This window comes from Micropterus dolomieu, linkage group LG21, assembly GCF_021292245.1.
Source record: "Micropterus dolomieu isolate WLL.071019.BEF.003 ecotype Adirondacks linkage group LG21, ASM2129224v1, whole genome shotgun sequence".
In the NCBI taxonomy this organism is placed as follows: Eukaryota; Metazoa; Chordata; class Actinopteri; order Centrarchiformes; family Centrarchidae; genus Micropterus; species Micropterus dolomieu.
The window spans coordinates 26,741,974-26,768,556 of NC_060170.1; the positions used below are offsets into that span (position 1 = coordinate 26,741,974).

At 42.9% G+C, this 26,583-nt stretch overlaps 2 protein-coding genes across 2 annotated transcripts in view; one reads left to right on the forward strand and one right to left on the reverse strand.

Annotated features, from left to right (window-relative positions):
* slf1 (SMC5-SMC6 complex localization factor 1) overlaps positions 1–18,012 on the forward strand; it is a 30,217-nt gene extending 12,205 nt beyond the window's left edge. The window contains exons 16-18 of the mRNA XM_046033946.1: positions 3,427–3,519; positions 5,361–5,543; positions 17,077–18,012. Of these exons, the coding sequence (XP_045889902.1) occupies positions 3,427–3,519; positions 5,361–5,543; positions 17,077–17,573 (773 nt within the window). The 3' untranslated portion in view covers positions 17,574–18,012. The remainder of the gene's footprint in view (positions 1–3,426; positions 3,520–5,360; positions 5,544–17,076) is intronic.
* A 353-nt stretch (positions 18,013–18,365) lies between these two features.
* mctp1a (multiple C2 domains, transmembrane 1a) overlaps positions 18,366–26,583 on the reverse strand; it is an 81,006-nt gene continuing 72,788 nt past the window's right edge. The window contains exon 23 of the mRNA XM_046035005.1: positions 18,366–21,406. Coding sequence (XP_045890961.1) covers positions 21,335–21,406 — 72 coding nt within the window. The 3' untranslated portion in view covers positions 18,366–21,334. The remainder of the gene's footprint in view (positions 21,407–26,583) is intronic.

The window sequence follows — 26,583 nt, forward strand, 5'->3', positions numbered from 1 at the left end:
TTGGCTTCATGTCATCCTGAAACAAACTGTTGAAGCCATCATTCAAGAAGCATAGTTCATAGAGTTTATTGTTCTTGGGAATGTAAAGCTTCTCCAGGAAACTTCCAGCAATGAGAAATTCTTTTAAAAGAGTTAAAACATTTGTACTTTGATAGATGATGAAATTGTAATTCTTTTCTATCGAAATATATTTAACGCGGTCAGAAGTTACTCCTCCTAACCCATTAACCGGTTAAACTGATGAACATTTCCTTTGAGCTGAGTGGTACAACCCAACATTTTAGACCACAAGGTCCGTTAGTAGCTGTTCTGGAGCTTTCGAATGCATCACACTGTCCTCCTCAGCAGCAGACGTTTGCCAAGTTGTCGTGCAGCAACATTTGTCATACTGTCAGCATTTTAAGGACGTCTCACTCGTGTGTTTCTAAACAATGATTCGTAGTGAACACTCCTACTGCACCTCTATGTGACATCAGTAAAGAAATGTTCATACCATAGTACAACAAAAAGCAGGCAAAAGATTTCTGTGAGTCTGGCTTTTACATTACATTTATTTACATTTACATTTGTTCACCTGGCAAATCGCTTTGTCCAGAGCAATGTACAATTCAAGCCACACTCCCTCTGTGTTTGTATCCTGTCTGCAGAGGGAAGGGCATCAAGGGGCTCTGTTGCTGCCCACTGTTTTTGTTTAACTGATTAAATGGAGTTATCCCACATTAAAATGTTCACCAGTGGAATTTTAAAATGATGCTCACTTACGTTAAGGCCAGTAAATTCTTTTGAGGCACAATGAAAGCTGCAGTAATCATGATTGGGGGGAATTAACGCATTGCCATTGCCAGCGACGGCTGTAGTCTTCAAATAGTTTTAAATATACCCAATAACTGGCACTGAATACTTTTCTAACACATTCCTCACAAATAGCATTGTTACAGGCTTCCAGCAGCTTTTTGGTCCAGGGATCGGCAGGCCAAGCGACACTTTACGGGAGTGTAGCAAGCAGACTGAGGGATATAAAGAGCAACACATACATTTAACTTTTCTATTAAAGTGTGAAAGGGGGGATTTATAGAAAGGACAGGCCGATTTATCCTTTCCGTGCTTGTAAATGCTGAGCATGCAATTACCCCTATAATAGAGGCGTTGTGTCCAAATTGGAGCCATTAAAGTGATTTAACAGTGCGTGGATTGGCCATGGCATTTGCGAGGATGTGTACACACGGGGTGTAGTAGAATGGGTGTCTAATCACAGCGTTTTAGAGCCCGGTAATAGCAGAGCAGACCATGTAGAACACTGTCGTGCCACACAGTACAACTTACTCATTAGGGACTGTAGTTTGGGCAGGGGTCCACTCTCTGTTTGGGTGTTTCTGAATTCAGATTGGACATATTGGTTTGCCTCATTGATCTACTGCTTTCTGATGTTACATGTACAAAAACATGACTTCCACAGTGCAACACATACTGTATTATATAATATAAAACACACAGAATACAGAATAGTGGGTTATTGCACTGGATAGTGACATAAGCTGTAATTTTTCAGTAGTTTGTGTCTTAATGGTATCTGCCTTTTCTGCTGAACAGTTGCAGAGGTGATTTGAATTCATGGCAGGTCCATTTTCTTTGTCTGAAAGTCCCTTACTTTAGTGATTTCAGTCATTCGTTTTAGCATTTTTTGTAGTTGGACAAATAATTCCAGGTTACGAAGCAAGACATTACTGTTTAATCACAATACATTTACTGAACTGACATGATTTATGGAGTTGTATATCAAAGTTACTCCACCTGACGAAAGTAAGACTTGCAATCAAGTGCTTGTTTTTTTTAGAATTCGTTGAGCAAATAAGTGACCGTTCTTTTTTAAATATAATGACTTTTTAGTCTCTTTTAGTTGACAGCATTATTCCATTACACTTCCTCAACAGCCCATTCACGGACAAGTAAAATATTATTTTTATATATATCTGTAAGGTCAACTATGTGGTTTAACAAAAAAATACTCTAGATATATTTTTTTTAATATTTTGGCAGCGTTGTGTGGTGTGACAGGACTACAACATCTATCTAATCTAATGCAGAGTCTTTGTAGAGGTTTGTGCAGTAACATTTATAACTGAAATGTGCAGAGAAATATAATATTCTGTATGTACCTGTGTATCTTGAAATTGTGTCTGAATTGCACATAATCAGATCTAGAAAATGTGTCCATTTCAAAACTTTTAACCTCCCACAGTTTGTTAGGTTTTGCATCACAACATCCTCTATTTGATAAACAGATTTTTTTCCGGTCTGCTCTGCAACCTCTTAACTACCGGTGGATGGCATATAATGCATCTTCTCCATCCTCAAAGACACCTCCTGGAAGAAAAGAATTCTTCAATATGAATAGGATCCAGCATTTTCAATACTCCCCTTATGTGCTTTGAAATGCAGGAAACCATTTCAGTCTCTCCTCCACCACTTCTTCTTCTTTCTTGCCCCGTTTCCTCCCTCCCCTCTCCTTCTCCACCTCTTTTTGCCCCAGTCTGTGGTCTTTGCAGGCTGGAGTGGAGCCCCTGTACAGGCGTGGCGTCCTGGGGAGAGCTAGTAAAGCATTTATTACGGGCTTTGCAGTTCTGTATTATACTGGCAAGCACAGAGCCACTCATGCTTGGCCTTTAACTTCCCTCTGAAGTTCAGCCATACATGAAAAGAGGGGGCTCTGGCCCCCTAATATATTCCTGGTTTAATATTGTATCAAGAAAAAGTGAGGGACGGGGTAAAGATGAGAAAAAAAGGAAGAGGGGAGAAGAAAATTGTGTTTAAAAATGTAAATGGAATTCTTTTTCCAAGCCTGTTCAATGGTAGTTTGCTGATTAAATATCACGTGGTGACAGTTGCAATGCCCAGCGGAGCTTTTGAACCCTGGATCTGTGAAGAATCCTTTTGGAGGCTTTGTGCGTGGGCTGTCTACCATAACTTCCACTCAAGTAACAATATAGGGATGAGCGGACAGGAAGCAAGACTTTCTCACCACTATATTCATTCACTCACTCGCAGACTGCCCCGATGTTAACTTTGTTGGGCTCGGGTTGTAAGTGGAAAATCTCTGTCTATAAAAGAGGAAAAGAGCGAGGCAAATTAGCCCAACTCTCCATCTTTAATTTTTTTTCCTCCCATTTTTTTCCCTTGAAAGATCTCCCCCCTTTTTTCTCATCACTTCTTTAATCGCATCCTCATTGGCGGGTCGTACCTTTTTTAGGTCAGGCTTTTTTTCTTTTGGTGTTTGGGGACATTTCTGTGGTATTCTATTGGTGTGTTCACCATATGGAGAGGGACAATGGGCAGGACATCGGGCACACCCTAATTTTGGATTTCTCTCTTCTCTTCCGCCTCCTCTCTCTTTTGGGTGTGTTTGTCCGATGTGTGTCCTGGTTGAAGGAGAGACCCTCCTCCACAGAGCTTGCAAGAGGAACCAAGTGGAAACGGTGCTTCAGATCCTGGCGCTTCCTGGCACGGACGTCAACATTAAAGGTAAGACTTTCTCGCTTTCCCTTTTCTTGTAACCTCAGTCTCACCGTCATCTCCCTTCACTCCCACTGTTTGCTCGCGTGTTTCGTAGAGCGATTAACATTGGAGAAAAAAAAAGAGGAGAGAAGAAATTGGAGTGCGTGTGCGTCATCCATGAGGTTAACCTTTAGCTAAAATGTAAAGGGTGTGTCTAGAAAGAGCGGGATGGGTTTGGAGGCTCAGATTTATAGCTTTACGGTGACTTTGCTAAGTGAATTAAATGCCTTTTGATATTTCAGTGTGACTTTCTTTTGTCCCTTTTTAGGTCAAATATAATGACTTGCCCTCCTTTTATGGAAATGTTGTGCTGTTTCAAAGGTTTCTCCAATTTTGTAATCACGCTTTAATAGCAGCTTATATTAACTTGTATCTCAGTAGGGGGCAAATGCAAGAGGTGATGTCCAAAATGTGATCAGGCAGAACTATGTACAAAATGGTAAAAATATCGCTGTCACCTTGCAGTTGTCTCCCAAAAGGAGGCCCGTGGAAACTGAGGCATAACATTTTTGGTTGGAGTCCTCTCTTGTTAGATAAAACAGATCTATGTTATGATGTTCTCCAAATGGTCTATTTTTTCTTCGTTAAGACTTGTCTAACAATGACCGTTCAAATTTTGGAACAAATGCTGTAAAATAAGATGGACTGTTTTAATGTTTCTTGGAAATGCAGATTTTTGAATAATTAGATAAGCATACGTAGACGGTGGTTAGTAACGGATTTGTAACTCCCAAACGAATTTTAAACTGTCCAACGGCACATGCATAATAGCTAATCAGTCCTTAGCAGCCTTAGTTCAATCATGTTATTGTCCTTTGTCTCGCCAATGGAAAAGACTTTAGTAGTTTTTTAGTCGTCATAAAAAAAATGGGATGACTTCCATGCAAAGCGTCGAGTTGTGTATATGGCACTTACAGTATTGAGTTCAATGACTTTGCAAGGTGTCATGTCAATTCCCAATTCTCTCTCCCAATTTTAGCAGAGTTCCTTCAATTAGCCCCTGCAAGCTTATTTGCTAGGTGAGTTGTTAGCTGTCAGTGCTCAGAGCTAACAACAGCTTAGCTTCAAGCTGTGGCTCCCACCACAATAAGTTTCCAATCATACCATAGACTGTATAAAACCTGGACATAGGGTCCGTGACGTCACCCATAGGTTTCTGAAGAGCGGGTGTCTCTGGCCGTCGCCATATTGGCAGTGCCTGACTCTGACTAATCCAAAAATGGGCAAAGAGTTGGACTTGAGGCAGGCCAAATGAATCCTGGTTTGTGAACCACCTAGCGGCTAGCCACTTGAGAGGGCACTCACATGTAACTCAAAGCAGCCATGTCCTTAATAATGCATAACTTTAAGCCTTAATAGAACTTAAACAGGAAAGTTATATAAAAATTCACCCACTGCACAATTGTCATGAATTATAGCAATAGAGATCAAAAATGTTGTTTATACCAGGCTGTAAACATGTTTATTTCCGCTGTAAAGCTGGGTATTTTAACATGGGAGTCTATGGAGATTGACTCACGCTCCAGTCAAAGGGTAAAACTGTCCAATACCATACTTTGGGAGATGTACATATCTATTTAACTGCTTTTATGCTCAAAATTCTTTACAAAAATTCACACTTCAGTTACTATTTTTCATGTAAATTCTTTAAATACCAGAGATCTTTTAAAAGATGGATTTTAGAGAAGATATTTAACCTTAAATCTTAACCTTACCAGATTACAGATTTTACTGTATTTCTCCAACTTTCCTATTAACTAAGCATTGTTTGTATGCTTGTTTCTGTGTTTGGGTTGTTGACCATGTAGACCATGCAGGCTGGACACCTCTGCATGAGGCATGCAACCATGGCAGCACTTCGTGTGTGGAGGCTTTGCTACGTCACCACCCTGCCCCTGTGCTCAATAACCAGGTGGGTGGAGTCAGTCCCTTGCATGATGCCCTGCTGAACGGACACATGGACATCGCCAAAATGCTACTGGAGCATGCAGGTGGGTGAACTTCACCAATACACCCAGAGGAAATGATATAAAAATCCCAGAAATCTCTTTATGTAAATCTTTATAAAATTTTATTTTACCTTTTAGTCAGATAAGTCAATTGAGAACCAATTCTCATTTACGGTCTTGCCAAGAAGCAGCTACAGAACGCATTTCAATACAAGACATTAAAGCATAGATACAGCTAGTACAAGAAAATAATATTAGACAAAACTAAAACATCACAATATAAACAGTACTTAGAACAACTGAGAGTAGGTGCAGTGATCAAAAACTGTAAGGGTTATTGAAGGAGGGTAACCGAATGAAGGTGTGGAGCATCATTTGGAACTTGTTGTAGTCACTTGAAGCAGCACACTGGAATAAGTAACAGCCAAAGGAGATGCACAATGACGATACTAATGAATTTGCAAAAAAGTAAATTGCGGTTACTGTAGGAGATATTGAGAAGTGACTTGAGATATGGAGGTGTTGCCAATGATAGTTTTTTAAATGAACTCGTACCAGTGGATCTGTCTCCTGGTATGGAGCTTACATACAATAATATGTGGGAAATGGTCATAAATGGATTATTATGAAAATTAACACCTATGTGTATCCAGGTGCATATTTATTAGGTTAGGCTATTGCTTTTAATGTGGTTTGGTCAATCAGAAAAGCCGTTTTATTATTTTCAGGTTAGTTCTGTATGTAGTATCTTTTCAAGTTCAATATGTGACACTGATATTGGTCTTGGTGCTTTAATGGGAAGTACCATTACGCAGGGAGGTTTAATTAAAAATTGCTACACTGTTTGTTACATGTTTATGTTTTCTAATTGGATGGGATATACTCAGCTGTTTTCATATGTTTTCCTGTAATCCGTCTTCCTTGAAACAATCCATTAAACCAAATGGCCCCCGTCACATTGATGGAATCATATAATGTTAAAATAAAACACCTTTAACTTGTCTAGCCAGTTGGCTGCCAAGAGAGCTAATCTGTAGAATTAGCCATTAAGCTAATGATTTACTGCAGTGGTGGGCTGCATGTCACTGCTGCCGTAGCCAAGACAAGCTTTCTATTTAATGTAGCCAACAAATGTAGCGGAGCTTACTGACAGATTGAATGGCGCTTTCGACCTTATTAGCAGGGCCAGTTTTATCTTAACTAGCCTCCTGGTAGACTGAGGGACCTGTTGATGGTGGGGCTTTTAAAAGGGCACTCCACCAATTTAACACATCAAGTTCAGTTTATCCATCATAGAAATTATTATTCATATACTATTCAGCCTGTAAAGCTCCCTTCGGAGCCACAGAAGTCATTATACAGGTGCTTTCACAAAGTCTGAAAAATAATCCTGATTTCATCATAAGGGTTTTTTTCAGTTTGGGTTTGAAAACTTAAATTTTTCACCAAAGGCCCAGGATGCAAACTTGGAGGTTGAAAGACATGGGCATTTACCTGCCATGGAGGATCTAACCAAAGATGCTATTAATTGGTATTATGGGAAATGTGGGTTTTTTGGGGCTTACATAAGATTAAAAGTTATTCTTTTCTCTGGACGCCTTTAATGTTTACACTTGGGTTGTATACAAATTTTTTTGTATTATCTGAGGGTATTTATATTGGTAGTGTTTTAGATAAGCTGCAAATGATAAATATATTAGAATAGGTATCCATGGTTACCTACAGTACCTAAAGAATTATGGGCTGCCCAAGACAAACAGAATTGGTACTGGACCCCAGAGGCCGTAGCAGTTGCGTGCTTCTTTGCTGTATGAATTCTAGATCATCTACCTATACCATCTCTCCCGCTCTCTCGCTCTCTCTCTGCCCCCACTGCTTGTCTTCATAATCCTCATGCAACCCTGCACTGCAGTTTCTGTCCTAACAGATTACAGCATCACCTCATAAGATGTCTGTTAATGTCTTTTTGACGAGATTAGAGGAGTCAGGATCCGCCGCTTGCAAAACTCACATGCAGGTTTTTGTGGAAATGTGTCACAACACACGTATTTTGTGTGTCTGCATGTTTGTGTGCCACATACAGTCTGAGCTCTGGAGGGTTGAAGTGAGCGTGACGGGTGTCAGAGCTGGGTGTGCGGCAGCAGGTGGCAGCGGAAGTGTGTGTGTGTGTGTGTGTATGTGTGTGTGTTTTCGGGGAGTGGTGCCATTTACCAGCATTGAACGAGCCTCCCTTGTAACATACCTCTGCCTCTGCTCACTTCTCGGTTTGACTAATTATAGTTAATTTGATTCGACTTTCCCATTAACACATGTACATATTCTGTCCTCAAAAAATAAATTAGACTGGGATTGTTTGGTCCCGGAGAGGAAACAAGAGAGCGCTCCCCTTATTTTTTTTTTTTTCTCCCTTCGTCAGTAACATGAGGGAGAGCAAATTAAAAGAGGTCAGAGGAAGAAGCAGCTATCTGTATCTGTAAAATTAGAAGAGAGAGAGTGTGTGTGTGCACAGCAGACGTCTGGCCTGCTGTCTAGGCCAGGTCTCTTCGCAGGGACCGAGCAGAACAACACGAAGGAGAATACTCCCCCATCAGAAACACCTGCAGGCATATACATTATACTTCTTTTTCTCACTCGCTCTCTCCTGACTGTTTGCTATTTCCTCACACCTTGATGGCGGGTTGTCTAAAGACTACAGCAGGGAGCTGGTGAGGAGGTGGTCCTCTTGACTTCAGGCTATACTGTCTCTCTTGGTCTGTTTTCCATGATCTCTATCTGGTTGCCATGGACACCATCGATAGGCCTGGCATTTTTTCGATCTTTAAGTCCAGGCTGTTAAATGTGGAAAGTTTTGGCTTTGGGGCTACATTATGTTTAGTTATCATAACCATCTCTATGTTGTTGTTCATTCCAGTTTTTACTCCAAGCTTGAGCAGGACTTTTGTGCTTGTGGCTGCATTTCTAACACCCATACATCAGACTACTTTTTAAATTGTGAGAGACTCGCTGCACTGTCCCTTGATACAAAAGCAGGCCAGTGGGCCAGATGCATTTCCATTCCTCTGTCTCTTTATTTATTGTATTCCTGTGTTTTATTCTTATGAGTGCCTGCTACGTCTCCTGAAACAATATTTTTCATTGAGGCATTCACCCTGCTGTCCTAGTTGTTTCTAACCGACAGGCTCAACCTAGCTGCCAAGGTTTTGGTGGGCCAGAGAGGGCAACACTGACATTGGCACACCAACAAAGCCTTTATTTGGGAGTGATCTCACCCCTTTGTAAGCCTGTCTGCTTGGAGGCCTGGGCTCCGTGTGTATGTGTGTGTGTGCGCGTGCACTTTTTTAGGGGTGAATTGTAGGGGGGGAGGAATGGATGGATCCCACCCCTTACCCTCTCTACCTCAGTCCCTTAAGGCTTATGGAGCTGGCAAGGAAAGGATGCCATGGCTGAGGGCAAGGCTGACTCTGCTCTCTTCCCCTCCTCATCCCATTGCCCAAGGCCGCCCCACATGACCCTGTTTGTGTGTATGTGTGTGCTCGGGTTGTTTTTACATCTTAAGGTCCTTGGCTATATATTTCGGTGAATGTGTATGCATGCAAAAATATTTTCTTGAGTCTGAAATGCTGTAATGGCTGTATGCTGGCTTGCAATTAAGTGTGTGTGTGTTTTTTTGCTGATGCTCCCTGTGCTCCCCTTCCTCAGCTGGTAGGAGTGTTTAAATTGTGCAGGGTGGCCAGTGCAGCCGGTACCCCTGATTGGAATGGAAAATGACCCGGAGCCTTTTACTGCGCAGTTCAGGCCTGGCACATATATACACAACCACAAACACACACACACACACACATAGAGAGAGAGGAGGCGTGTCAGCGAGCAAAGGGGGTGGAGAAATAAAGAATAGAGCCTTTAAGGCTGTCACCACTCTGCCCTGTGAGCGTAATCGCTGATGGCGTCCCCTTAATAAAGCCCACCGTGTTAGTAAGCACAGCTAGTCCACCTCAACTTGTAAACACATTCTCTCTCTCTCACACTCACTCACACTCACACTCACACACACCAACACACACACACTCACACACACACAGTCTAATTTAGACGCTTGGATGGGAGAAGTTATAGGAGCAGAAAGAATTGTTCAGGTATGTGTAAAAGTGTTGCTGTAGTTTCTCTTTTGTCTAATTGTTTGGTATGAGTCAAGTTCAAGGAAGGCAAGAGAGGTTGCCACATGACTGCCTCTTCAATTTCTCTTTGGATTTTTTTGTGCATCTCTTGTACGCACACACAAACACACACACATGGTTAATGCACAGCATCCCGTGGTCCCTGCAGATCTTAATGTGAACAAGTGTTTGTGGAGCAGAAAGATGTCATTTGCTCAGTGGCACAGGAAAACACACAGTCCCCTCGGACCGCCGTAGTCAGTCATGGTTTGTCTCTGTCTGTTTGTCTATCTCTGTCATAGATACACACACACACACACAGACACACACACACACACACAGGTAGTGCTTTAGACACACTTGGGCCTCTTCACTGTCAACACGGTAAAGAAAGTTCATTCTGCTCAGCACTTATTTCCCTGTGGGTCCTGAACTGGCAACTGCGAGGAGATGAGCACTCGTACTATTAGAGGTGAGGCTGTGTTTGGAGCCCTCGGCTTCACTTGGGTGTGTTGATGTTTCAACTGCATGTTTCTCCAGGCTGTGTTTCAAGGACTTCCCTTAGTGGGAATTTTTGACTTGGTTCTTCTTCTTTCTCCCTCTCTTCCTGCCTGTCTCTCGCTATCCACCCCCCAAACCTTTCTTTCTGTGTTTTGGGGTGGTTGCCAGGATTAAGTCTGGAGTTCTATCCAACATTTTCCCTGGTTGTTCCTCAACCTCCTGCTCCAAGTGGAGGGAGAGACCCCTTTTCAGAAAAAACCCTATGTGTGTTTGTGTGTGTGTTTTATATAGATGAGAGCCAGAGAGGATTGAACGAGGTGATGATGATTTTGACATGTTTACCACAGGTTTCTTGCATGCATGCTACTTATGCCCAGCACCACCTTTACAGTTTTCAAAAACACACATGTTGCCCTTTTTCTCATTTTTAAACAGCTGCAGCATTTAGTGAGCATGAAGGCCGCGGGGAGCTAGCTTCAGCGAAAGGGGAAGGGAAGAGGCCAAGGAACCATTAAAAAAAAAAAAAAAAATTGTTGCTGTCCTCTTTCATCAGCAAGGTTCTACTGCTGTTTAGTCATATTTTTATTTGTAAGGACTGCATAATAATCCAGAGTGGTGAATTTGTAAGTGTCCGTCCACAAAGCAGAGTTTCAAGGTTTAGTTCATTTCTTTTGTTCGCTTGCAGGCTGATTTAAAAGAAAACCAACATGGTCACAGGCCAGAGATAGTTTTGTGTTGTTGGCCATGAAGATAGCTCTCTGTGTCTGCGCTCCAGCCCTGAACTTAAATCATGCACACCACAAGAACCAAATGGTTGCACTCTTTTCTTTCCTCCCCTTAAATTAAAACAATAGAAATTCTGGAAGGAATTGAATAGTAGATCGAAATGTCGATTGGAAATGCAGGTAAGAGAAAGTTTTTGACATATTTGAAATTCATTAGCAAGAAGTCAACAATGGGTGTTGAAAGTCAACAGCGGTTGGGCCATATTGTCAAAAAGTGTAAATGAAGACATTCAACAGCAGTTTAAGTGTGTTTGCTTGATTCATTCTGTCGATGAGAAGCTAATCCTTGCTGTACTTTGGAACAGCAGCGAGGATGTTGTGTACAGGGGAAGTAGTTATTACTTCCAAAGGAATGTTAAGTGAGTCTTAATTTCCCAAGTTTAACTGCCATCACAATGTCAATAGTGTTACTGCTGCCAAAACTGCGTGTAAAGTGTATTAGACATTTATATGATTGTCATATAACTGTCAACTGACATAATAATCATAATAATCATGTTAACACAACTCGAGAGAATTTTTTTTCGAAAGATTACTTGCTTCTTGACTCCGTCCTATTCAATTTAACCAAAACTTTCTCAGTTATAAGTCTGCCTTATGACATCATATCACAATTTAAAATGGCTGTTGCCCTCAGTAACCTGTGTGAGGAGAGCGAGAGAGAATGAGACTTTTTTTGCCTCAAGGTTTTTCACTAAACTGTGTGTATCAGGACACAAAAACCAGGAGAAAACTGAATCAAAGGATTGATTCATCCGATTTACCAAAAATGTTCTCAATTACTTCTGTGGTATCTATCCCTTGAAGGAATATTCCCTGTGAAAGCTATTGACGGTGTGTTTTGTGGGTTATTTAAAGTCACAGGGACTTTGCTTTTGACAGAAGAGGTCTTTGATCCCCTGTCTTTTCATATAGCATCACTAGCAGGTCAAAATTTTCATTTGTCCCATCATCCCAATATCTACCAAATGGATGCCCCTTGCAAAACGTACCCTCATCAGCCTCAACTGCACTTTGTGTTTAGTGCTATTTAGCAAATGTTAGCATGCTAAACTAACATTTGCATGGTAACCATTATACATGGTAAACATCAGCATGTTAACATTGTCACTGTGAGCATCTCAGCATGCTGACATTGAACTCAAAGCACCACTGTGCCTAAACAGAGCAGCATTTAACTCCTGGTTTTGTTACTAAACTAACACCTCACCATGTGCACATGCTCATGTGCACAAAACTCATATTTCTTTGCATGTTACCTTTGCACAATGCGTGTTGCACTGGACTAGTCTTTGCCACAAATACAAGCAGAGGGGTGGTGATGGAGCAGTGGATAAAGATGCATGCCATTGGTGTAGGAGACCCAGGTTCAGCTCCCCCACTGTGACACGTCCACCAATGTGTCCCTGAGCAAGACACTTAACCTCTAGTTGCTCCAGAGGTGTGCGACCTCTGACATAAATAGCAATTGTAATTCGCTTTGGATAAATGAATAAATGTAAATATAATTAAATTTGTTTTAAATGATTGTGCCCACGTGTACTGCATGTCTTTATCGCACCCCAGTCTTTTGTGTTCATGGAGTATTATTTTCTATTTGGTGTACTGTGTGAGTTGTGAGCACAACCTCCAAATAGTTTGACTGACTAAATGACGCATGTGCGTGTTAATGGTATTAAAGGAAGGTTTATTTGCTTGGACATGATGATTTGGTGTATGGCATTTTTAGAGGTACAGCTCATCGCAGTGATTAGCCTTTTCTTATTCAAGAGACCAGTTAAGTGTTCATTTAGGGCTCTACTTTGATTATTTAAGATGCTTATCGCCCACCGCAGATCAGCATCCTGTAAATCAGAATATATCTGATGCCTCCTCTCAGTAGAGGTGTAGGAGTGGCAGGGGATTAGACAAAGCTAGCAGTTGGTGTCCATCCTTTTATATCCTACCTTAGCGGCCTAACCTCTTCCTCCTAAAGGCAATGATCTGACTGTAATCCGTGCCGGACCAGGTTGTGTTTGGAACACGGTGATCACGCACAACCTGTTAACTTGCCGCTCACCTGTGACTGAGAGGACAGAGCCTGTTAAATGACTATAGCAGTGGTACTGCTCCCGTGCCCTAATATTGGTATACGGAAAATATTGACCCGACTGCTTCACATGTAACCTCCACAGGCTTTCCCATCCATGTTTTTTATATTCTGAATATCAAGGTTGAAAAAGGGGGAAGAAAATATCACTGAGTGTTCTGTTGCTAAAGCAGAGAGGGATTGTAGCATATTCACATGTCTGGCTGGTCTGTCTTTTCCCTCCATCTGATGCCTCCGCTGGCTGCTTTGGTGCTTCACTCAGTTGGCCTTGTTGTTTTTGCTGTGGTTTCTAGTCGCTAGCTAGCAGCTCCCTGTGGATTTGTGATGCCGTGCCCCTGGCTGCAGTTCACACACTCACCCTGCCTCTCTTATTCAGGCAGCGAGGGGGGGAAGAGAGAGAGAGAAAGAGAGAGGATGTTTACCATGCTGTGGAGCTGCCTGCTTCTCAGCTTGTCTGCCTCAGCACCAGCCTCCGACCAGAGACCGGGAGATAGAGATAGAGAGAGAGAGACATAGGGGGAGGGAGCACTGCATCTCTCTTACATCCCTCCCTCCCTCCTTTTGCGCCAGTTCCCCCCCCCCCCCCTCCCCTCCCCTGCTTTTATATTTCTTGTCTTCGCCTGCCCTCTAAAGGCCAAAGGGCTTTGCGCTCGGTGTGTGTGTGTGTCTGTGTGTGTAGCAGTTACACTGCATCAGGCAGTGGCTTTTGCTCGGCATGTGAATTTCCTCCCTCAGCTGTAGCTTCAGAGCTAAGGTCTTAGCGGGGCATTTGCAAATTCGTGTACACCCACATACACATAAAGGATGGTGTAATTACCCTCTGCTCTCATGTAATCCCCTAGGTGTTGTATTTATCTCCACTGCAGCATATCTGACACCCAGCGCCAATACCTGGATTCACTTCAGTCGTTGTCCCTGCACCAAAACCATTCCTCATCCTCTAGTCTCGTGTGTGTGTGTGTGTGTGTGTGTGTGTGTGTGTGTGTGTGTGTGTGTGTGTGTGTGTGTGTGTGTGTGTGTGTGTGTGTGTGTGTGTGTGTGTGTGTGTGTGTGTGTGTGTGTGGCACATGATGCTATTGTATGCTTCTATTAGAAAATATGTAATTCAGCACTAGCTCTGGCTGTTGACGTCTGTATTAAGTGCGGTTGAGATGTGTGCGTTTTATATCCCAAGATGGATAATAAGCAGTAACTCAGTCTCTTGTCCAGTGGGAGAAACACACATACTACAGGCAGGTAGGAAAAGAAATGTAAAATCCTGGAAAAGCAAAAGACACACTGCTTCAAGTAAAAAAAAGCGAGGAAGTCAAGCTGGCAAAGATGCAAATGCGACAAACAGCGGTACACACTGTTGGCTTTCAAGCAGACAGATCAACAATCAAACACGCAGCCATACAGTCAGCTGTATAAGGCTTTCAGGCAAGCTAAGCCCAGGGCCGTGCTGCAGGGGCCCTCTCCTCCCCACACCAGTGACATTCTTCTGGCTGGCTGAAGAGACAGTTGTAGGTTGGATTGGCGTAAAAGCAGTGGAGCAGCTTCCTGTTAGTTCAGTTTGGGTGGAATTCTTGTTTCAGATAGTTCTAAAGTCATTTCCGAATTTCACAAGAGCAGAGTAAAAGGGAAGTCTTTCGGTGGGTCACTGTGCATTTAAAACACAAAATTTCTATTGTTTGATGATTCGGTTATTGGGAATCTGACTTGTGGTGTTAAGTGCTGCTATGTCTGGTTTCCCTATTTCTGTTATAATCCTTTACATGCTGAGTTTCATCTTATTTAAGTGGTTGAATTCATGCATTTCAACAGTATGTAAAGACATTTCTACATTTAGTTAATTCCATGCATGTACAAGTATTTTTAATTTGACACTTGCTCTTATTTTTGTTCATTTTTGAATTCTCTATATTCTGTAACCGTTTAAATGTCCTTGTGCCAGCTGAAGAAAAGAACTGCTGCCATAATTTTTGGCAAAAGGAGAGGTTTTAAGTAGGGGTCCTTTTCTCCATGTTTGGTTAAAAACACTCCACAGAGTGCTTGGGTTCGTGGCCCACGCTTAGAGGCCCCTTGCAAAACTCTGTCCAAGGTCCTCTCAAACCGTGGCACAGAGAAGGACGCATTGTGAAGAAAAATGGCCTCTCTTTTTTAGAACCTATCCAGAAGGGACGGAGATGGATCCATTTTCCAGCAGACATGATGTTCTGTGTCTGTATGGGGTACTATAGTAGTGGTTTTAAAAAAAAAATAACAAAAAAAAAATTTCCACATTCTGGTGGACCTGAACCCCTCTGTGTGTCACCATGGTTGGCTTCACACATTACAGCCACTCCTACTGGGCGAGCGTAATAGCGAGGACAGCTTGTTATAGAAACCTGGTGATTATGACCTGCTGTGAACAACCTCACTCCCTCTCTCACACACACTCCGTCTCCCTCCCCTCTGCCATTCTCTTGTGGCCACTTTGATCAAATCTGTGCTCTTACGTCCTTGACTGCTGCCCCCGTCGCCTGACCCCTGCATTTGAAATTTCCCCGCTTATGTAAAAGTTTATGTAGATTAATGCCACAATTTATGCAGATTCAGTTTTTGCCACTCAGGCTTGAAGCACTGAAAGGTAGATGAGCGCTGACCTTCCCCGCTAACATCTACGTGAGCTCTCACCGATTATCTCATAACTGCTGCACACAGTGTTAGTTCTGTGGCAGACAGAGATGGAGAGCAATTTCAGATTTCATTCAGTTCCATTTTTCACTTTTTTTCCAACAGTGTTATTTAAAACAAGGCTGTCAAAATGGCTTTTGGGAGGCTTGGGAAGTGTGGTTTATGTCACTATGTACCACATTCACACAATTGTTGTCCCTCCTTTAAAACATCATGCTTCCCGCAGCCCCAGAGCGTCTGTCGTACAGAAACAACTGCCAGCAGTGGAATCAAGCAGTCTGAGAGTCACGGCGAGCCTCCACAGAGCCGTAAACGTGCAAGTGGGCAGCAGCATCGCGGAGGTTGAACAGTCAAGTGCCATCAAGAGCATTTTGCCATAGAAATGGGTCTATCTGAAAGCAAACACTGGGCTCACACTCGGCTCGACCTCCTCCATGTTGGCTAAGTGCGCACAGGGCTGTCTGACACTGGAAAATGGCTTTCAGTCTGAACAGACAAAGCAGAAGGGTAGAGAGAGGAGGCGACAAATGTCACCATTACAACTTTCCTGGGAAAAGAAAGGGTTACATTCAGCTGTGATGTTTGGTGGTAGTGAAGAAGGGCTGAAAGAGTAAAGTCAAGGTCACTGGAGAGGTTTTAATATATAGTGCCTCATCCGCCTGTTACATTTTTTTTTATTCATCTGACGCTTTTATCCAAAGTGACTTACAATTGCTATACATGTCAGAGGTCGCACGCCTCTGGAGCAACTAGGGGTTAAGTGTCTTGCTCAGGGACACAATGGTGACTGTCTCACAGTGGGAATCGAACTCAGGTCTCCCACACCAAAGGCAAGCATCATATCTATGCGCCATCACCACCCCTATTTCAGATCTTTATTGAAAGTGCATGCCTAGACAGTATTTTGTGGTGCAGTCACAAATGATTTTGATTAATGCAGCTTTGCAGCTGTAAATCATCCTCAGAAAGCTCTTTTTCACATCTCTGTGAAGAGTAGCAGAACAATTTTCTGATGTCACCGTCGAGGTCTGTTGCGAGTCTGTCAGCTCTCTGTGGTGGTGTCACTGATGATTGCGATGAGCTAACAGGAAAGCAGAGCCTTATTTTTTTTTTTCGCCTGTAGCAGTTTACAAAAAATAATTTACAGGAAAACATTTGCAGCCACGCTTGCCACAGGGTTTTTTTCCTCTTGCTGAAGCATTTTGATCAAAGCGCACAATCTTTTCAACTGCAGCAATGTCACTATGGAAAAGGTAAGCTTTCGAGTGCATTATGTTCAGTATGTGCCACACCTGCAAGGAGCACGTAGTAGGATTGAGTTGTGATAGAAATGATTGTAATCATGGTAAAGGTTGTGTGATCTGATCCTGTATACCTCTGCCCTCTTCCAGGCTCAGCTCTCCTGCAGCAGACTGATGGAGACGGACGGACTGCACTGGATCTGGTCTCTTCAACAAGTCAGAGAGAGAAGCTCCTCCACAGCGCGCAGGTCGGAGACTCAGCCCTGAGAAACAGAGTGACTGAGGTGTTGAACCTGCCCCACCTGGAGGCCGGATCCTCTCTGCTGGCCCACCTCATTTTCTCCTACCACCAAGAGAGGGGCCTTCCCAGCCGCACGCAGCCCAGCGACAAATCCCATAGCCTGGGCTACAGGCTGGTCCGAGTCCTGCAAGCACACTCCCTCCAAAAAGTGACTTTGGGCTGGACGAACCAGCGGGCAGTGAGGCTGGTGGAGGATGCAGAGACACTGTTGGAGCTCAGCAGAGGGAGTTACCTGGGGCATGTGTCTCAGGCAGTGAAAGAGTGCAAAGGAGAGAATACACTATTCCTAATGGACATACTGGAGGATCTTAAGTCTCGTGGAGAAGCATTAGTGGCTGACTTGTGACAGAGGATTAATGGACAACGCACTGACAAGGACTTGAATGCACAACCCATGATCGGAAAGTTATGTGTTCTTTGTATACTATGCTGCAAACACCTTCTATGGATGTAAAATAATCTGGCCATCTCCTGTCTTCCCATTCAGGTGAATGGGTAAGCGTGTGCAATTTTTGAAGTTAGCTGTATGTTAACAAACCCTTTGATACTTTTGGTTATAAGAACATACTTTGGATATATGTCACTACCTTATTTTGGTTTACTTTCCAAATATTACATGGGGAAAAAAATATTTATGTTTAACGTTCTGAGTTGCACGTTTTTATGGCAACACTGTATCGACTGTTACTACCTCAAGTTCTTGTTTTCTACAGCTATGTTTAAAAGTACAATTGTTTTTACATTTAAATAACCTATTTATGACAAAATAAATGAAAAGAACTTGACTGAGTGGTCACGTATTTTATACCAATAAATCAGGGGGGAATAGAGATTCTCCATGTGAGGGGGGCCCACAGTGACAGAGTAAAACCAGTTCTCATCCTGGTTTGAGACGCTCGAGGCACTGATGTGCACTCAGCGTTTTAGCCACACGGACAGCAGTGAGGAATGAGACACTTCCTGAAGCTGAACATGAATGAAGAGAGGGGCTTAGGCCTGCTTGTTGGGGTGGGTCGAGTGAGCGATGGAGCAACAGAGGTAAAGAGAGGGGGATTTTAACTTGAAATATGAACACAAGTGGTGTTTGAGACTGAGATGAATGGCCTTATATTCCCATTGCAATAATCCAGACGCTGAAGATGATAAAAAATATTTAATCTCGTGTTTGTTTTCTTTTCTTTCAAAATAAGCAACATACATCAGATGCATTTCATTTCATCATCATATTTTCTTTCACCTCTCCTGACCAACTCATGTCTCAGCTCTTTATTCCTGTCCTGAAATGTCATTGGTCAGAACTGGGCACATGAAGATGATGTCACAGGCAGGCAACGTTGCAGGCGGAAAAAAGACAGATCTTATAAAATGAAACAGGCATACACTTACTTTACAATATCATCACCGGACCATCAACAGGCATACAGTATAAAATACAAACATAAATTAATAAGTACTTATTTATGTACAGTATTTAAAAAATAAATAGTCTCATTTCAACTTGCAAATAAAAGTGCTTTTTTTCCCTTTACAGCTGTCAGTCTGATACATTCCTTTATATAATTTATTTTCTCTACATCATAAAATAAAAACACTTTGGTTTGCTTACAAACAGAGCCAAAACTTAATAACTAATAAAAAATAAAAAAACCTATTTGGATGCAATACCATACAAGTCACCACAATTTGCTGTAAAATAACTACATACAGTAGTAGACACATACATATCAGGTATTCAAACTGTCCCTTCAGGCATTATAAAAAGCCGTCCTTCATGAGCCACAGAGTGTGTTTGTTGAGGAGGCTATAATCAGTCTGCGACGCTGCTCTTGGGGGACAGTCTGTTATTGTCTTTCAAGTGGATTCCTCAAAGCAACAAAACAAAATCAATGGCCCTCTGGAGTGACAGATCCAAGCCTGTTGATATTTAAGCATGGAGATGGATGGGTATAGAGGAAGGGAACAAGAGAGGGTAGAGGCGACAGCAAGTAGGATAACAAAATGGCAGAAGAGAGCTCTAGTTGCAGTGGGGAGGGGATTTAGAGTAATAAAGACAGACAGACAGACAGACAGACAAAGGGGTGGGAGAGGGAACAAAAAGATGGAGGGGAGAGGGAGAGATGGAGGCAGTAGGATGAGAGGAGACCTCCTGAAATGTAGCCTGAACTGTGATCTTTCAACAGATGCTCAGCAAGAAGCCCAGGAGACCGTCCCTTCAGACAGGGTCGCAACCCTGTTCGCTGACGAATGAGGGAACCGCAGAAAGAGCAAACGGAGAGAAGCATGATGGGAAGAGGGGTCTGAACACCGACACACACACTCCTCCCTCCCCGACATCTCAGGCCTAAATCCCCTCAGAGCTTCGTCTTGTCACACAGCGACTTGCTGCTCATCTAGCTGACGGCCTTCTACACCAGCAAACCCCACACCAAATAACAGCTGGCACTTCTGCTGCACCACCTACCAACACACACACACACACACACACACACACACACACACACACACACACAGACCAACTGAATCTACACATCAGTCTATCTACAGCTGGAGGGGAGATACAATTGTAACACACACCGACGCAGAGAAAAGCAACACGTCTTTGATTGCATAAATGTGTATACGCAAACACTCTTACATACATAGTTCGCATACACAAGCCTCTGTCTCTGGAAAGACAGATCAAAGTTGAGCTGTGGGCACTGGAGGTGGGGCAGATGGAGAGGGCGGCCAGCCTGGGGCACAGCATCACAGAGAGCATGTTTGTGTGAGTGTGTGTGTGCCTGAGAGGGAGAGAATGTGGCTGCTCAAATGGGATGTTATGCTTTCATCTGTGAGCAAGTAGGTAAAGTGTGTGTACGTGAGATCTCTTACAGTAGAGTATTCATAGGATAGGATTTTGTGATGGGGGGAGGGGGGTGTACGTGTGTGGCCACCGAGACAAGCACACAGGGAGATGACAGGAAAAGAGACCAGCCTTTCAAACAAGATTAGGGCTGTGGCTGCCTAAAGGCCTGCCCGCCTGGCGACACTCTGCATAGACTGGGTGAGATCTATATTAACACCACAACAGCAGAAGGCCCACTCTGCTGACAGAGGTGGTGTCTCGCTGACTGACTGAATTGTGACATGTTTTTAAGGGATTAAACGAGGCTACAGCTAAATTAACTGAATTTATTCGTAATAAAGGTTTGTGGCATAACACCAACTGTCAAATACTCAACAGTATATTTTTCCCTCTCTGGGATTGTATAATCACAATCGATTTTAAGAAGAAGTGAGTCACTGTACTTAAAATAATATGTCCACTGTTTGATTTTGAGTCAAATCTAAAAAAAAAAAGCAAATTTGGCCTTCCGCCTGTTGGTCCAGTTTTGTGTTTGTGTAGAAGGACATATCTGGAGGCTACCGCCATAATTGCTAATCAGCTTGGCTGGCTGAGTTAAGTGGAGACTCTCCAAATTACTGCCAGTGAACATAACATCATTACCACACCCAAGATACTTCCGTACAAAAACAATTACATACAATATGAACATATTACCAAAAATCATTTAATAACTACAAGATGGGCTTAAAAAAACATAAAGTCTATTGCAGAGTGATAATGCAGAATGTTAGTATAAGGCTTGTATTTTGATAAACATGGACACACTGAGATTGTCTTTTTGGGACGGTGAGTTTAAATGGTAAAACTCGTTTTACTCATTGTGTGACACTTGTGTGTGGCAAGCAAATGGACAGAGTCCTCTGAGCTGTCAGAGTGATGGAGAGAAGAAAGGCGGAGAGTGGCTCACGCGGCTAAGAAAAAAGGTCATCCATCCTTCCCACTCGCCTTTAAAATCAATCAAAAGCATAATGGTGATGAGAATAATTCAAGAGATTTCATCTTTTTTCATACAAAAATTACACTTCAGGAAACTGTACTGTACATCATGAGTAATTAAAGATAGAAAAGAAAGTTTAAGAGAAGAAAATGGGAAAGAAAAAAAAAGATGGATAGTTGAGCCTAGCAGGTCCAGAGCGGTCTTCCTCTGCTCCTCAGTGTCCAGTAATAGACCACGAGAAGAAAAGTGGAGAAGAGAGGAGTTGGTGGGCGGACACAGTCATCTACCCGGGGTTGTTTTTCTTCCTTTTATTTGGACTGGGATTGGGATCCAGTTTCAGCTCTCGGTACTGCACCTGTTAAAACACACAGAAACACACACGCAGGCAGGCACACGCGCAGACACACACACACACACACACACACACACACACACCACCCGGTCAGGTGGAAAGAGCAAAGGATGCTTGAATAGCACAGAAACCCTCCAGAGGCTCTCTGAGTCCAGCTGTGTGGAACAGTGGCCTCCGGGAAGGGATTACACACTGATTACAACACATACACACACACACACGCATGCACACAAACACAATCCATGTACACTGTTCAAAGCTCCAAATACACTTGTGCTTGCACACAAATATACGTGTACACACATACTTCCACAGATGTGGGACAGTGGCCTAAGGGAAGGGATCACACAAACAAACAGAACAGGGCAAGGCCTCATGGGAAAGCTTGGAGAGACAACAGAGTCATCTCAGCATGGCAAGATGGTGAGGAGAGAAAGGGTCGAGAGATGGGAAGGAGACAGAAGGTAGAAAAAACGCTTAGTGCTTAGCTGGTACTTATAGTTACTACAGTATCATCAACACATTACTGATGCATAATGTTCATTAGAAAATGTATACTATCTACTGGCCAGAGGGATGGCTTTTTCACTGTGTTTGCATCACTCATGGTAAAAACTGACAATGTACAATCTCTTCTACAACTCTCTTTCTCCTCTAAGACTGGCTGAGCTGCAGTTAGCCATCAGAGATCATTCTGTCTATGTGGAGCTTTTTGTTCAAATAATGAGAAGACACTAGAGCATACCTGACCTGGAGGACCTGTCAGCCATTAGGTACAGAATAGCATCAATTTGGAGTGTTTTATAACTACATTTCAGCTACAGACCACAGGATGTAAAGAAGAAAGTACAGAATTTCAAGTTTCCTTTATTTAACAAAAAAACCCACTGTGAATGTACTCAGGGTTAGCAGAAGGAACCGTCTCAACATTTACGTGGTTTGATCACTATGTGCAACACAAGATGTTTAATGGACACTTTAGTTCACACAGCACTTTGTGCGTACTTTACTTAAAAAAACCCCTGATTACAAGGAAACCCGTCCTCACCAAGACAATCTTAATGCCATGTTGTACCCATTGAGCTGCACAGATTTTTAAAAGCAGGATTTTACTTTTTTTAAAGTCTCATGTTGTATGTATGTATGTATGTATGCATGTATGTATGTGTTGTATTTTCCTATTTATGCTAAGCTGAACTGTCACCTGGCTGTCATGTGATATTGAATGGACACATATGAGTGTTATCCATCTTCTCATTATCTCATGGCAAGACATTTTTAGCAAGACCTTAAATATCTAATGACTACTTTTGTATCACTATTGCGTTACTAAAAACGTAACATACATTTCAGTGGCAGATTACAATCACTTCAGAATATGTTCAGCATTATTGTCACTGTCACCTATTTCTCCCAAACAGAACTGATTGCCACTTCATGTGATGCTTTGCAAAGATTGTGAGCAGAGCTTAGAAAGAAACTGCTCTTAAGTGATGGACACTCAATACGCATCACAGCATCACAGTGGCTGAGCGTCAACAACCAGAGACTGTCACTCTGGCAGTCTCTCACTTTCAGATGTACACACACTTGTGCATGCACACACAAATACAGTCGCTAGCCTAGACAGATTCAAGACACTGACAAGCACTAGCCACTGAATCAGAATACTAATAGAAAAAAAACATGACTTAACAGTCACAGCACCAAAGAGCCAGTATCGTCTGTGGGATCCTTCCTAGGCTGATGTACTGTAGGCTACTCTGCTTGTCTGGCTGACTGACTGACACCCTCTCTGATTCTCCAAGCAGACAACAAACTGACGTCAATATGGCTTCTCTGTTCTGTCTCATGGTGGGTCTGTCTGCTGTGGACGAGAACAGCAGCATCTCTTTGGCTGAGCTGGCTGAGAGCGAGCCTTTATCATTTATCTTCCACTGGTTCCCACTGCCGCTTCAGTGGTGCCTTCCAGTATCCTTGGCTTACAATGTACAAATCTGAGAGGCATGTGCATGAGTGTGTGTGCTCATAAATAAAGACACATGCATACACATATGAATACCAGCATAGAGAATGTACACACACCCACACACCTTCCACATCACATAGAAACACAACACCCTGCCACTCCCATAAAAATCCCATATAAATCCACACACTGTACAAACACATAGAGTGGGGTATATTCGGTTTCTCTGTCTCACAGTGGTGGTCACCGATGTCTCGTTAAGGTCCTAACAGAGTAGTTAGGTCAGCATGTGTTGCTCTCTCTGCCTCACTAGGCAGCCAGACTGCACTGATTCAGATCTGGACACTCCTCACTGTCCACAAGGCAAACTAACATCCTACCAAACAGCTGTACAAACACAACCGGTCAGTTGGATACAGTGAGAGAGAAGAGAGATTAGGAGAAAGTCTGAAAGGTGATGTGGAAATAATACAGGTGGAGAAAACATGGAAAGAAAAGTAATGATGGGAAGCAAGAGAAGGAAGGGACAGAAATAGACAAAAAGATGAAGGGAGGGCAGAGAGCGGGACAAACCAACAAAGGGAACAGGAGAGAAAACAATGAGAGTGAAGAAGACACTGGGTGAGAAAGAGGCAGATCTGTGGACACTTGGGAGATGACTGTTCTCATGTGGGTGTGGATCCTTTTATAGCACTGCCAACTAAAGCAGACAACGGAGCAAAAGCCCAGGGGACAGAGAGGGGTTTATATGGCCCCATCTGTGTGTGTGTGTGTGTGTGTGTGTGTGTGTGTGTTTGTGTGTGTGTGTGTGTGTGTGTGTGTGTGTGTGTGTGCGTGCGTGCGTGCGTGTGTGTGTGCGCGCGCGGTGAATGGTTAACGATGTAATTCAACCATGAATGAAGGAGTAACAATACATCTGAATGTAGCGTAGTTACATGGACATATATCTGTTAAAATCAAATCATTGCGAGCAAATTCACAAAAACAAAAATCCACCTTTATCAAAATATTTCTCCATATGCACCAAATTCTCACTCATTGTTTGCTTCAAGCAAGGATCCGAAAGTAGGACAGGTACTGTACGGGATCACTGGCTGTTATTGGTCCCATTATATGGCCAAACGCCTACAGCAGCGAAAAGGAACAGGCAATTTAATTCCTGTTGACATTCCTGTCCAAACACAACTCTTTGTAAAGTTTTCATGTCAGTTGAAAGTAGTTTTTTTCTCATGAAGAGTAGCGAAGGGGATCGACAAAAAGAAAGGGTGCCGGGGAAAAAAACAGTATCTCAATCAAACAAGAGATTTCTCTGTGAAGAGCTGCCAGCCAAGAGAAATGGGGCTCATGCGTCACAGGTTCAATTCCAACTTACAGGTGACAGGCCCGCCTGATGCTATACCCTTGGCTCCCCTGCTCACCTCACCTAATAACACACACACACACACACGCCAACACATGCAGACAACAAGAGCTAGTAAAAGTCAAAAACAGAAGAAAAGGCAGAGGAGGTGAGGAGAAAGTGGGACGTTAGCAAAATAAAAGAAACCGGAATTGGGTGAAAGTAAAAAGTGTGGTAATGCGGCGAGCATATAAGCAATTTGGCAGCGTGAGTGGGGAGCTTAAAGGGAACATCGACAGGAGAGGTAGTGGGTAAAGACCCAGCGCTGCTCAAAGGCTGCTCCACCCTCGCTCCTCTCCTCTCCCAAATGTTGACAGTACAAGTGCAAAACAGGCTTTGAAGTGTGCTCTGCTGAAGGGGCGCCATGTACCGTGCTTCGTTTAACGGTGTTACCCACAAAGCATCCCGGGACCTGCTCCTCTCTCCCTCTCTCACTGTCGCTCATTCTCTCTCTCCCTCTCACACTGAACCTCTGACAGTGTTTTGATGATGCCAGTGTGGGCAGACAGACGAGGCAAAACCAAGGTGGGTGACAGTGAGCAAGAAAAAGGCAAATAGGCGAGTAAATAAATGAAGTCAAAAAGGCAAGGGAGCAACATTTTAATGGTACTATGTTATTCTGTTTTCCAGTCCCAAAACTCAGCGGGTTTCATCTCATGTGACGCTTAATGGAGCATAAGGGTTATTAAATGTTTCCAGGGAAACACTATTGTGCATAGTTCACACATCTGCAGATCGGAGGATTCAGCACTCATGTCTATTGTTGGGAAAGAAAAGGCATGTCAAGGTGACAAAGTAAGTAAAGTAAAGTAAAATGACAAAGTAAGGAAAGTTTTGCCTATTAGTTGCTGTGGCTCGACACATACTGAATACTGACTAATTGGCCACTTGTAGTGAAATGTTTGTCACAAAAGTGGGGAAGGACAAAGCGAAGGAGAGAGGGAGACCTCTGGTAGAAGTAAGTAATGGCATCTGGCAATGTTTCAACCTTTAACTATCCTGCCTTTGACCCCTGTGTGTCCAGTGAGGTTTCATCCCCAACATAAATGTTGTCTAAAAATATTAACCCGACTCCCCACTGCTCATTAGGTGCTAAATTGGAATTCATGCTTATTTTTGTACTGGGGGTTTGATCCAGCTCCTTTACACCGATCATAAAGGACCACTTGGCATGCTAATTGCCTTGGCCCTACTTATGCACTCCCTAGCTCACATGGCTAATGGTGTCGTAAAACATACTAGTACACTGACACCTCCCAAACGCCAAGTAGGGAATACTTAGCACTATAAAGGTGCTCAGTTTGGCCTCGTTTAAGAGGACATGAAGGATTCCCTGATAATGACCGTAAAGATAGCTTACACTGGTAAAAGATCCAAACCAGATACAAGAAACGGTTGCCCAGAGAGGGACAGTGACTCTTTCATGCACACATGCACAACCTAACATGCAAGCCTTTAACATTGCTGCTCACAGAGGGACATAATGATTTAAGTAAACTGTTCAGGTGGTAAAAAGGTAACTCTGCCTGCTGCAGCTTCCATCAACCACTGGGGATTTCGTTTTTAAAGGGTGTTTGACAGTGCTGTTTGGGGCCCAGTGTCACTGATTTAAAGAGCATGGCTTGCAAGACTCAAGTACCTTCCGTCAACTGTACAACTGGTTAGAGGTGTTGTTGCCACTTAATGCAAAGTTTCTTGTATGTACTTGTACACTATGAAGAAAAATGAAAGATGAGAAAACTAAGAGAGTGAAAACGCTGTTCCACAGTTACTATGGTGCTGTACAGCTACATAAGTTATGATGGACTGCGG